General features: G+C 38.2%; 1 protein-coding gene across 1 annotated transcript in view; it reads right to left on the reverse strand.

Annotated features, from left to right (window-relative positions):
• ITGA2 (integrin subunit alpha 2) overlaps window positions 1-14,136 on the reverse strand; it is a 108,945-nt gene that overhangs the window by 19,099 nt on the left and 75,710 nt on the right. The window contains exons 16-23 of the mRNA XM_015101301.4: window positions 13,573-13,712; window positions 8,206-8,357; window positions 5,233-5,343; window positions 4,560-4,642; window positions 2,163-2,304; window positions 972-1,064; window positions 357-433; window positions 187-270 (exon numbers count right to left, since the gene is read on the reverse strand). Coding sequence (XP_014956787.2) covers window positions 187-270; window positions 357-433; window positions 972-1,064; window positions 2,163-2,304; window positions 4,560-4,642; window positions 5,233-5,343; window positions 8,206-8,357; window positions 13,573-13,712 — 882 coding nt within the window. The remainder of the gene's footprint in view (window positions 1-186; window positions 271-356; window positions 434-971; window positions 1,065-2,162; window positions 2,305-4,559; window positions 4,643-5,232; window positions 5,344-8,205; window positions 8,358-13,572; window positions 13,713-14,136) is intronic.

Raw genomic sequence — 14,136 nt, forward strand, 5'->3', positions numbered from 1 at the left:
AAATCTAAGGAGTCCCTCAAGAGTCCCCTAGGGACCAGTTTGCCCCTGGACTTCTGTTTTAGTTGACAAGGAGGAAACACTGAAATTCAAATTCTCCAGGAAAGAATGAGCATGTAGAGAACTTCGTTAGTCATGAACCAAAAGTGTTGTGAGCTGCGGTCTTAGGCTCCCCACTGTTTCACCTACCTTGTTATGTGAATTTCAGCATCATACAGCAGAGAGAGTTTTAAGTTGACTGAATTATCTGCCATGTTTTCTTCCTGGCTTTCACTATTGAAAGGAATATTAGGAAATTACTGAAAGAGAAATGTTAGAAAAGCCACTTTTCATCAATTCATGACTTCATCGTGTTTTACCTCAAGGCTCGGAAACTGATAGATGCCTGATTCTGAAGGTTTTGAAGATTGAAGTCGAAGTTAATAGTGAAAGTCACCTATATACAAAATGAAAACTCATCAATCTATGATGCTTTGTACTCAGGGACCAACATAAAAAAAAAAAAAAAAACTGTTCCATAAAAGTAAACTCAGTCCCATTTGATTCTGAATTTTATGAAACTTAAGCTTTCTAATGTGTAGAATATCTATGTATTTGTCCACCTTGCCTCACCTTCAGAACAGAACTGAGTTTACTTAACAAATACATACAGCAGGTCTCCCTAAAGACTCAGTCAGTAAGGAATCTGCCTGCAAAGAAGGAGACCCGAACCACTTTTCTGAACCACTTTGACTGGTGTTCAGAAAATCTTTCTATGTTGTGTGTGTCTTTGGAAATGAACTATATAGGGGGAAATCCCACTTTTATTAATAATTTAAAGCATGCAGATATTTAAAAATTTCCTTTATGCAGCCAATTATTTTGTGGTGCCTCTCAAATGATGACACTTAATAAAGAAAGATGGTTCACTGGTGAATTAACACCAATCATGGGAAGGGGTCAGCATGGATTTGGGGATGAAATGGAACTTCTACCTGTTGTTTGCTCTTTAAAGCAGGGTAGCCCACATTGCAGGTAACAGACTTCTGAGATGAAGCAATCTGGCAGGTCACTTCTGTCCCATCAACCTGAATGAGACCAGAGAAACAATGATCAATTCTTTTTCAATGTCTGTATGTGTGTGCGCTCATGCACATATGTGCCAAAAGAAATATAAACCACCTAGATATTTTAGCAGTAAGGTTGTGTTCACACCAAGACTTGAAAATCTTCTATGTATTGTCCGGATGGCTAACATCTATTTTTATTGCTAGACAGGCCACCCAACAAAGCAAAGTCAGATACTGAAATTTCCCCCAGAAATAAATCATATGTCATATTTCAGAAGCACAAAATAAATTTAATCCACTATTTAGAAATGCTATCTTTAATACACACCTTTCTCTCAATATATTTGAAAGTTATAGCTTCAAGAGCAAATAAAATATAGCTTTTGTTTATATTTTAAATAACTTAAAAGAATCATCTTCAGATTTTTTCAAGTTTCTTCTTTTTAAAATAAGAAGCTGTCATTTGGCACAAGAAATTTAAACACTAAAGTCAGAATTGGTATAGAACACTAAATCTATTAAGTTCACAATGACTTGAAACTGGATGAAACCATTTTTAAAATCCTTTCATCAAGTAGTGAATTTGGAAAATCTGAGCTGTTCCCTTCTCTCCTTTTCACTGCTTGGTGGCAGAGGAACCACGGGGGCGTTCATGGTCAAGCGTGTTCCTGGTATAGCGATCAAGTCAACATGAGTAACTGACCTCGCTGGAATGCATTGTCTTGGCAGCAGCAAGACCTGTGGTTACAGAGCTTGGGCTGAGCTGTGGGACTCTAATTTCTGAGAGCAAGTGCAACTCCCAGCATCTGTGCACCTCCATGCAGCCTCATCACACAGATGGCTTGAGGAGAGTTTACAGTAGAGTCTGGCTACAACTGCCAAGGGTCAGGTCAAAGGAAAAATCTGATCTAAGCCATGAAGCTGAACTGGTCTAGATACACAGCCAGGCTATGTTCTCAAGCAGTTTAACTAGTTGGGAGCCACAAGTGTCAAGATTGATCATGTTGAGGGGCAAGGAATTTCTTCAGAAAACACAGAGGACCTGGAGATTTGAGTAGAAGGAAGACAGTAATTGACAACAAAAATTGCAGTTATCACCAGAGTGCCTTCACGTACAGGCATGGACCAGGAAGCAAAAAACAGGTTTTCTGAAAAATCAACAACAATCTCAGTGTTGTAGGCACTTTCCTTCTTGTTTTCCAGTTTTACTGAAAATGTTAACCTTTTGTTTTGGTTGCTGACAATGAAGGGCTGTTGTCTGTTAACAGTAAAAAGGAGAAAAAACAGTCATTACAGTTTTGTTCTCTTTTTTTAAGTCAGCATTCAAATACTTTACTCATTTAAAAAACAAATTTTGGATTTACTAGAGACTGAGAAGACTGCTTAATAACAAATTATCTTCATAATAAAATAATACTGGCAATGAATGAATAAATCCTGTTGGGTTTTCTTCTTTGTTGCTTTTAATTACATTGCAGAAAAAGACACCATCCAAATATAAGTGGTTTTATATTTCTTAGTGCTTACTCCTATATGGATGAGAGAAAGTGAAATTTATACTTTCTATATTGAAGTATAGTTGATTTATAATATTAGTTTCATGTGTACAATACAGTGATTGAATCTTTTTATAGATTATATTCCATTGAAAGTTATTACAAAATAATGACTATATTTTGCTGTGCTATACAATATAGTTTTGTTACTTATCTTTTTTACATTTACATAATATTAATAGTTTGTATCACCTAATTACATACCTCTATCTTGCCCCTTCCTCCTTCCCTCTGCCCACTACTAGTTTATTATTTTTCTATTTCTATTTTGTAATATATATTTGTTTTGTTTTAAATTCTCTATATGAGTGAAACAGAATATTTGTCTTTCTCTGACTTATTTCATGAAGCACAATACCCTCTAGGTCCATCTACATTATTGCAAATGGCAGAATTTTATCCTTTTTATGGCTGAGTAATATTCTATTATATATATAAATGTGTATACATAAATATATATATACATCTTCCTTTATCCATTCATCTATTGATGGACACAGGTTTCTTCCATGCCTTGACTATTGTAAATAATGCTGCTATAAACACTGGGGTACGTCTATCTTTTCAAATTAGTGTCTTTGTTTTCTTTGGATGCTTGTCCAGGAGTAGAATTGCTAGATCATATGATAGTTCTATTTTTAGTTTTTTGAGAAACCTCCATACTGTTTCCCATAGTTGGCTGCACCAGTTTACATTCCCACCAACAGTGTAAAAGGGTTCCATTTTCTCCACGTCCTCACTAACATTTGTTATTTATGTTCTTTTTGATGACAGCCATCTTGCCAGGTATGAAATAGCATGATACCTCATCATGGTTTTGATTTGCATTTCTCTGATGATTAGCACTGATGAGCACTTTTTTATGTGCCTGTTGGCCACTTGTATGTCTTCTTTGGGAAAACGTCTGTTCAGGTCTTCTGCCTATTTTTAAAATCAGGTCTTTGGTTTTTTGACATTGAGTTGTACAAGTTGTTTATATATTTTGGATATTAACCCCTTAGCGGTCATATCATCTACAAATATTTTCTCCCATTCAGTGGGTTACCTTTTTGTTTTGTTAATGGTTTCCTTTGCTGTGCAAAAGCTCTTAAGTTTAATTAGGTCTCACTTGTTTATTTTTGCTTTTATTTCTTTTGTTTTCAGAAACAGAGACAGAAAAGCTACTGCTACAATTTATGACAAAGAGTGTTCTGCCTCTGTTTTCTTTTAGGAGTTTTGAGGTTTCAGGTCTTATATTTAGGTCTTTAATCCATTTAGCATTTATTTCCATAGTTCATATGAGAAAATGTTCTAATTTTATCTTTTTACATGTAGCTATCCAGTCTTCCCAGAACCACTTATTTAAGGGACAGTCTTTCCTCCATTGTATATTCTTGCCTTTGTTGTAGCTTAATTGACCATAAGTAAATGGGTTTATTTCAGGGTTCTCTATTCTGTTCCATGGATCTATATGTCTGCTCTTGTGCCCAAACCATGCTCTGTTGATTACTGTAGCTTTAAGGCATAACCTGAAGATACTTCAAACTTTGTTCTTTTTTATCAAAATTGCTTTGAAAATGTGGAGTCTTTTGTGGCTCCATATAAATTTTAGAATTATTTGCTCTAGTTCTGTAAAAAAACGTCATGGATATTTTGAGTGGGATTGCATTAAATCTGTAGTTTGGTGTGGACATTTTAACAATATTAATTCTTCTAATCCAAGAGCACAGGATATCTTTCAATTTCTTGGGATTATTTTCAAATTCTGTTATTAATATTTTATAGTTTTCAGAGTATAAGTCTTTCACCTCCTTGGTTAAGTTTATTTCTAGATACTTTGAAATTTAGATTTTAAGATCTTTAGGAGTTATGATGCTTCTTTTGTAGAAAAAAATTTCCATACACAATCATTTGAATAAAGTAATCTAACATGTCTTTTATTTCAACAATTTTCACTGTGCTTTAAAGTAAAACTTACTGAGTGGCTGGCAGCTGCTGAACATTTAGAACTAGATCAGAAATGCAAACTCCATCATCACCACAGTCTTTATGGAAAGGGATCTACAGAAAAAAAAAAAAAAGAGAAAAACAATCCCCCAAATTTGCTATTGAGTTAAAGTAGAGGAACACATAATAGTATTATTCCATTTATATAAAGTTCAAAACCTTGTGAAACTAAACCACATTTTAGGAATATATACCTGTTTAGCAACATCAGAAAGAAAAACATTGATAAATGCAACATTCAGGATGGTGGTGCAATCTGGGGGCATAAGACAAAAGTGGATATGATAGAGTATGGAGTAATACAGAGAATTTCAGAGGTACCGGTACCATTTTATTTTTTTTTTAATGGGTTGTGAACACAAGGTATTCCCTTTATTGTTATTTATTTCTTCAATAAACATTTACTGAGCGCCTGTGGCGGGCCAAGCACTACTCGCAGTGCTGGAGACAGAGCAGGGAACAAGGAAGACAAAATCCCTGTCTTCATGGAACTTACATGCTGGTGAACTTTCCATAGAAGTAACTGTACTTCAATTAGAAAATTACCAACTTAGGCTATGTCCTAAGTGTCTTAAAAACACTAAGGCAGTGACTGAAACTTTGCCAGCTAGTCAGGAATTCCAAGAAAGGCAAGCCGTACTTACACTAAAGACCTTGACCGTCTCAGAGTAGGCTTCAAGGGCAGGGTTAGTGCCAGGGTTTTCCAGACTAATGTTCACACACAGATTCAGAGGGCTGATAGTGTCAGAGGGCTCCTAAATACACACAGAGTTAGTGGATTAGGGCATGGCAGCTTCAAACAAGAAAATGACCACACATATGCTCACAATTAAACACACAGTCCACTCTCAGTCATGCAGAATAGCTCTGCTTTGAACTTTCAAGGCTCTCGCTTCTTCACTGCAGCCATGAAATTACAAGACGCTTACTCCTTGGAAGAAAAGTTATGACCAACCTAGATAGCATATTCAAAAGCAGAGATATTACTTTGCCAATTAAGGTCTGTCTAGTCAAGGCTATGGTTTTTCCAGCGGTCATGTACGGATGTGAGAGTTGGACTGTGAAGAAGGCTGAGCACCGAAGAATTGATGCTTTTGAACTGTGGTGTTGGAGAAGACTCTTGAGAGTTCCTTGGACTGCAAGGAGATCCAACCAGTCCATTCTGAAGGAGATCAGCCCTGGAATTTCTTTGGAAGGAATGATGCTAAAGCTGAAACTCCAATAATTTGGGCACCTCACACGAAGAGTTGACTTATTGGAAAAGACTTTGATGTTGGGAGGGATTGGGGGCAGAAGGAGAAGGGGACGACAGAGGATGAGATGGCTGGATGGCATCACTGACTCGATGGAGGTGAGTCTGAGTGAACTCCGGGAGTTGGTGATGGATAGGGAGGCCCGGCGTGCTGCGATTCATGGGGTTGCAGAGTCGGACACGACTGAGCGACTGAACTGAACTGAACTGAACTGAAGTCTGCTGTTAGGTTCTCCACTTCTAAGAGACTTCAAAACTTGGGCTCAGTAAAAATCTGAAGCACTGATTCAGATAAACTGAACAGTCATTTCATTATTTATATAAGTCATGATCAATATTTAGATGAGATATCCAGTTTTCAGTGCTCAGAAGATCACTCTGTTAGTACCTAGCTCTTGGGTTGTTGGCCATGTTCTTTCCATTCCTACTGCCAAGACTTTTGGCATCTACAGGTGTCCTGACCAAACCTCTGGAAGAGAATATAATGACCTGGAAGGGAAAGTCCCAGGGTTCACTGTCAGGAATCGACAAGGGGACTCCCCTTCCTAGTCTCTAGTCTACAAAACCAGATGAAAGTGTTTCGCATACTCGAAACCAAGCTCCCCAGTTTCCAGCCTAGCTGTCTGTCAGTGCTCTTTTGCATGTCGAAGAGGATGCACATATCACTCAGCAGGCGTTGAAACCAGCACTGTCCAGCTGTAAGTAGGACAGTTCCTCTTTGTCCAGTAAAGATGGTGGAGGATTTGCAATGCTCCAAGAGGCCTGGGCTGCTTCTAGTTTTTGAGGTTTCCTGTCTATTGCACAATGAAAATAATGCCAAAACAGGGCTGCAAACACCATCTAGCATTCTCCTTCAAGAAAGAATGCCTGTACATTGGTAAGCACTAAAAATTAAATTTCCTTTTCTTAGGAGTGATATCTTTATCTCAGCAGGACTTCTGTCTTGAGCCCTTTGGACAGGGGGTAGAGGGGCAGGGTCAGTGAGTTCCTGACTACAGGGAAATGTATCCTCGGCTGCAGGGTTGGCACATAGGATGGACTTGGGTATTGATAGCAAATATGGTGTTACCTGGAACAATACCTCTCAGCTGACCACAATAATATACACCTTGTAAAAACTTCACAAGTACACACGGGAGAGAATAGGAGACATATTTATATATATGTAGTAGTTGGGTCACTCAGTCATGTCTGGCTCTGTGACTTCATGAACTGTAGCCTGCCAGGTGCCACTGTTCATGGAACTCTCCAGGCAAGAATACTGGAGTGGGTTGCCATTTATTTCTCCAGTTTATATATATACATACGTACACCACATCCTGGCTGTCTTACTTCCCCCACAATGGATTACATGTTTAATTTGACCCACCACATAGCACAAGGATAAGAGAGAATGGAATCTGGCTTTTATTCCTTTAAAGATGTATAATTGGCACATTATCAACAAAAAAAGTCTAGGCCTTCACAAAGAAGAAACCTTCAACCTGAACAATAAATTACTCAACTGATTTTAGTTCATTCAGCTCTTTGTTCAACTCTTAGCACTTCTTGAGATGTGATTTCTGTATCATCCTTCTATTTGAGAAATGTCTGGGGAGGCCCCTTAGACATATTCACTGGATCTGAAGGGAATTTCTGAGGAGGGTGGGGTTCCAGCATATGAATTTTATAAAAGTTTCTTTGGAAATTCTTATGCATCTTAAACTTTGAGAACCACATTCTAGGAAAGTTCTTAAATAACTCTTATAAAAATAGTTTCCTGAATAAATTGTACTTTCAAATACCATAACCTGGCTTCTGGGGGGAAATAATCATATAATTTATAAGATAAGCTTTTTAAAGGAATTTTCTTCTGAGAAGCACTTTTTATACTTGGGAGAATTTCAAAATTCATGTGAACTGTAGTAATTATGGCATAAGATTAGAGCAAAGAATTTCTACCTCATAATCTACCATCCTTCACCTGTATCAACGTAAATCTAATAATGAGGGCAATTAGAGTTATCTTTTTCAATCATTTAAAAATAAATATTCTCCCGATATGAAAATGTCAATATAAAATTTATTGTCAACTAAAAGTTCTTCCTATTAAACATTTAAGAAATCACTATCTTTGATTTGTTGAAGAATCTTATTTTTAGCCCTTTTACTTGCCATCCCAAGTAAAACTTAATGCAACTAACTTACATAATAGCATGTAACCACATAGATGAGAGTAAGGGAAATATACTCCTATTCATAGACCAAAAAAAGCAGTAATTAGAAGAGCAAGGGGTCTTCTCACTCATAAGCCTCCAATTCAGGCTTCCACCATTCCTTAGTCTTTAAAAAGGAAGGCGATGAAAGAGAGGACTCGGAGGCTCACCTGTATGTGGATGATGTACTCAGAACAGCGCTGTGCTTGACTTACTATCATGGTCTTCTGCAAGCACCTTTCATTATTTTCCTTAAATAACCCCCTGGACGTCACTCTGGATGAAAACTGGTCTTCATCAATTGTGATGTTATACACAATGGCTATAATAAAAGTCATAAAGAAATGTCATTACAAATACATTTTTAAGGAAAAGGCATTCCTGTTTTATTGTATCTCCCTGGGTTAAGTCTCTGACTACAAGAAAACAAAAACCTGTCTTCCTTTTGATGGACTGTGAACCATGGCCTGTGATATTTGTAACTGCAGCTCTGGTATGATGTACGTTGACTGTGGATACAAAGAAACGTGATTCAAAGAAATGTGATTTGACGCAGTGGAAGGAAAAGTAGACATGCCACCCGGAAATCTACTGAATGATGTTGGTCAAACTCTCTCCTCAAACAGCAATTTCATTGTCCGTAACATGGTGACGTGCAAAGGAAAGGTATTATTATTGAGTGCCTACAATTGAACACGTTCTCATACGTTATGTAAGTTTCACAATAAACCTGGAACATGGATATTATTATCCTGTTTTTCAGATAATTAATAGAATATTATTTGGTTTTTCAAAATAATTCACCTCAGCTCACACAGCTAGGGCCTGGTCAGAAGTAAAGTTTGAGTAATTTTGAAATCAGACCCCATATTCCTACTATTTCTATGCAGTTTAGAGGATTCACTGTTATTTGAGGATTAAATTAGATACTCTAAGGGGAAATGTATAGTGCCTTGCATATTCCAAAAGCTTACTTGGGGAAAGTCATGTTATACTGCAATAACAAGTGTTGAATTGGACAGACTTGTTTTGAATCTTAATCTCATCATTGACAAGCTTTAGGCAATTTTCTTAACCTCCTTGAACCTCCATTTCTTCATCTATAAAACAGAGATAATAATACTAACCTAGGGAAACGGAATGAGAAACATATGTGATAAAAACTGATGTCAGTAGCTAATGTCCAACTATCAGAACTTTCAATAAAATCTGTTGGCTACCCACCCAACACTGAGAAGATCTGATACTATTAATAGCATCAACTGCATTGCTTAGGATTATTCTATCTTATTATTTACAAGAATTCATGATTTTGAACTGTGGTGTTGGAGAAGACTCTTGAGAGTCCCTTGGACTGCAAGAAGATACAACCAGTCCATCCTAAAGGAAGTCAGTCCTGATTATTCATTGGAAGGACTGATGCTGAAGCTGAAACTCCAATACTTTGGCCACCTGATGCGAAGAACTGACTCACTGGAAAAGACCCTGATGCTGGGAAAGATTGAAGGTGGGAGGAGAAGGGGACGACAGAGGATGAGATGGTTGGATGGCATCAGCGACTCAATGGACATAAGTTTGAGTAAACTCCGGGAGTTGGTGATGGATAGGGAAGCCTGTTATGCTACAATCCATGGTGTTGCAAAGAGTCAGACATGACTGAGCGACTGAACTGAATTACTTCCAAGAGTTTAAAGATTGACTATACTTCCAAAAGCATTCTACATGTAACCTTTCAAATATCTGCTAGAAGTGATGTATAATTTTTCTGGCTCTGAATACTTCATGAGGTTAACAAAGATAAAATACAAAAGAATCAAGAACTACAAATAAGCAGTGAAAATAACACAAAGGAAAAGTAATGGCAGGGAAGTGATGGTAGCTAGGACAAAGTTAGTACATGTGGTAAGGACAATATTTCATTTTTTCCAAAATGATACATAGCTACATAGGCAATATGATAATCCTTTTGATCTTATTAACTTCAAACTGGAGTGTGCACCCAATGCAATAAATAACAGAAGTCATATGCTTTATAAATTGACTTTTCAAAGTCACAGAGGTGGAATTTCTGTCTTACACACTATTACTGCCAGGCTAGTAAGTGACAAATGATCATGACCATATGGACCTAAGGCATCAAGAAGAGGATTCAAAGGGAACGGTGCCCAATGGTGAGAGACCCTAGAGAATAGGTGGGAGGGAATAAAATTCTCTGAAAGCAGAAAATGCCTTTCAAGTGTGTGGTAACATAAGAGGTGAAGTACAATCAAAAACTAGGAGGAAGATGTTTGAGACAAACCCATGCTTCAGGGCCAGCAGAGGTTATTTCTGCCAACTAATAGATTTTCCAAATTAACTTTTTATATTTAATGTTTTATTCCTCCAGCTTCATTAAGATATCATCGACATATAACACTGTGTAAGTTTAAAGCATACAACATAGTGATTTTATACATTGCAAAATAATTGCCACAATAAGGTGAGTTAATATACCCATCACTTCACAAAGTTACAATTTTGTGTGTGTGGTGAGAACCTTTAAAATCTAGTCTTTTAGTAACTGTATACGCTACAGTATTATTAACAAAAATCATCACGCTGTGCATTCCATCTAGCCATTTCATGTTTAGGGAGTAATGGTTTCTGACTCAACTCTCACGGCTACTCAGATGGATGTGCTAAAAGGCAGGTGTGTGAAATGTGCTACTCAGAGCTGGGTACTGTTTGAACACTTGAAAGGAAAAATGCCAGATGAATGTGAAAAATAGAAAATATGGAAGACATGCCAAGACGTGAATCTAACTTTGTGTTCCTAGCCTTCTTAGTTCTTCTATAAATCGTGACAACTTGCCTCTATATTTTTACCCTTTAAGTTAATTTGTTCACCACCTAATAAAATAGCTATAGTCGACCCTAACAGAAATCAACCCTGAATATTCATTAAAAGGACTGATGCTGAGGTTGAAACTCCAATACTTTAGCTTCCTGAAGCAAGAGGTGAAGTCGCTCAGTCATGTCCGACTCTTTGCGACTCCATAGTTTGTAGCCTACCAGGCTCCTCCATCCATGGGATTTTCCAGGCAAGAGTACTGGAGTGGGTTGCCATTTCCTTCTCCAGAGGATCTTCCCAACCCAGGGATCGAACCCGGGTCTCCCACATTGTAGGCAGACGCTTTACCATCTGAGCCATCTGAAGCAAAGAGCTGACTTATTAGGGAAGACTTTAATGCTGGGAAAGATTGAAGGCAGGAAGAGAAGAGGACAACAGAGGGCGAGATGGTTGGATGGCATCATCGAGTCAATGGACATGAGTTTGAGTAGGTGAAGGACAGGGAAGCCTGGCGCGCTGCAGTCCATGGGGTCACAAACACTCAGACACGACTGAATGACTGAATAACAAGGAACTACAGGTTTCTGAAAATTAGAGCCAAAATCTGATGGAGAGGATATATATGCATAACGGAGTCACTTTGCTGTACAACAGTAAGTAACACAACATTGTAATTCAACTACACTTCAACTTAAAAAAATCTGATGGAAAGGATGTGGACCCATGAAACAGCAGCAAATGAAAGAAGGTAATATTGGATTAAGTGCTAAAAATCAATGGCTGCATATTGAAGGAACTGAGATAATTGGAGCAGGAGAGATGGAGTGAGATGCAGTGGTTAGAAAGACTTAAGGGACATGTAGGACCTCAGCCAGGCTGCCAAAGACAACTGGACCAATCTAGAGAAAGACTGCCCACAGTCTTCCTTACTCTCCCCTGCCAATCGGTCATGTTTCAGACTTTCCCTCACTTCACTGGATTATTTGTTGTTATTGTTCAGTCACTAAGTCATGTCCAACTCTTTGCAACCTCATGGACTGCAGCACATCAGGTTTCTCTATCCTTCACTATCTCCCTGAGATTGCTCAAACTAATGTCCATTGAGTTGGTGATGTCATCCAACCATCTCACCTTCTGTCATCCCCTTCTCCTCCTGCCTTCAATCCTTCCCAGCATCAGGGTCTTTTCCAATCAGTCAGCTCTTTGCATCAGGTGGCCACAGTATTGGAGCTTCAGCATCAGTCCTTCCAATGAGTATTCAGGATTGATTTCCTTTAGGATTCACTGGTTTTATCTCCTTGCTGTCCAAGGGACTCTCATAAGTCTTCTTTAGCACCACAGTTCAAAAGCATCAATTCTTTGGTGTTCAGCCTTCATTATGTTCCAACTCTCACATCCATTCATAACTATTGGAAAAACCATAGCTTTGACTATATGGATCTTTGTTGGCAAAGTGACGTGTCTGCTTTTTAATATGCTGTCTAGGTTGGTCATAGCTTTTCTTCCAAGGAGCAGGCATCTTTTAATTTCATGACTGTAGTCACCATCTGCAGTGACTTTGGAACCCAAGAAAATAAAATATGCCACTGTTTCCACTTTTTCCCCTTCTATTTGCCATGAAGTGATGGGACAAGATGCCATGATCTTCATTGTTTAATGTTGAGTTTCAAGCCAGCTTTTTCACTCTCCTCTTTCACCTTCATCAAGAGGCTCTTTAGGTTCCTCTTTGTTTTTGGCTATTAAAGTGGTATTATCTGCACATCTGAGGTTGTTGATATTTCTCCTGGCAATCTTGATTCCAGCTTGTGATTCATCCAGCTTGGCCTTTCACATGATGTACTCTACATAGAAGTTAAATACGCAGGGTGACAATACACAGCCTTGACATACTCCTTTCCCAATTTTGAACCAGTGAGTTGTTCCATGTAAGGTTCTAACTGTTGCTTCTTGACCTGCATACAGGTTTTGCAGGAGGCAAGTAAGGTGGTCTGGTATTTCCATCTCTTTAAGAATTTTCCACAGTTTGTTGTGATCCACAGAGTGAAAGGCTTCAGTGTAGTCAATGATACAGAAGTAGATGCTTTTCTGGAATTCCCTTGCTTTCTCTATGATGCAATGGATGTTGGCAATTTGACCTCTAGTTCCTCTGCCTTTTCTAAATCCTGCTAATACATCTGAAAGTTCTCGGTTCACATAATGGATTATTTAGAAAATATAAAACACTGGGCACAAATTATACATTGTTCTATACTTTCTCTCTCATTATTTCATGCTTCTTAAATTTTCAAGAAAAGAAATATTTGATCCTCATACTGAACACACTCTACCTATATTATGGCATAGCCAACTCACAGTGGACTCATCTAATACGGACCCAGGTTCAGTGTAATTTGCATGTGCTCATGGTTTTCCATTAGGAAGGTATGGGTAGGAGAAAGTTAAAGAATAGACTGGAAGAGGCTATAATTATGTCACTGACTTCATGACTTTCTGCAGCAGAATGTGACCTTCTAAGGATGACAGAGGAAGGTCTAAAACACCTTCCGTACCTAATTAACAATTCTCAGGCACCTCAAATATGTGGCAATTCAAGTGTCTGCAGGACCCTTATTTCTTTTGGTTTCCATACCCCAACCATAGTTTACATCAGAAGTGAAACTCTATAAGCAAACCTATCTCTTGTGCAGATTATTTCAGGTTTACTCACCCACTTGATTGTTTTGATTAGTAGGTCTAAACTTAGCACTGAAGCAGAGTTTAAGTTTTATCTCAGCATTTTTGTTGAGCAAAGTGATTTTTTTTGGTGTGAATGAAGCATCTACAGATACATCAGCAATGCTCTGTGACCTGAAAGACCAATGTTTAAAAAAAATTATTCTCAGGGAGCTACCCAGAAAAACTAGTCTTAGCACCTTGTAGGAATGTGACCACAAAACAGCATTAACCTAGCTTAACAGACAGACAGACAGTGAAGTTGCTCAGTCATGTCCGACTCTGCGACCCCGTGGATTGTAGCCTGCCAGGCTCCTCTGTCCATGGGATTCTCCAGGTAAGAATACTGGAGTGGGTTGCCATTTCCTTCTCCAGGGGATCTTCCTGACCCAGGGATCGAACCCAGGTTTCCCACATTGCAGGCAGATGCTTTATAACCTAGCTTAACTGGTCCCCTCAAAATATGGATTTGACTCCTTGTGTCTTGACTTTTTAGATGAATCAAACCCACCTTCAAAGAAAAAATTTTGGCCATCATGGGCTATCTTAAAAGGGAACG

This window comes from Ovis aries, chromosome 16, assembly GCF_016772045.2.
Source record: "Ovis aries strain OAR_USU_Benz2616 breed Rambouillet chromosome 16, ARS-UI_Ramb_v3.0, whole genome shotgun sequence".
Lineage (NCBI taxonomy): Eukaryota > Metazoa > Chordata > Mammalia > Artiodactyla > Bovidae > Ovis > Ovis aries.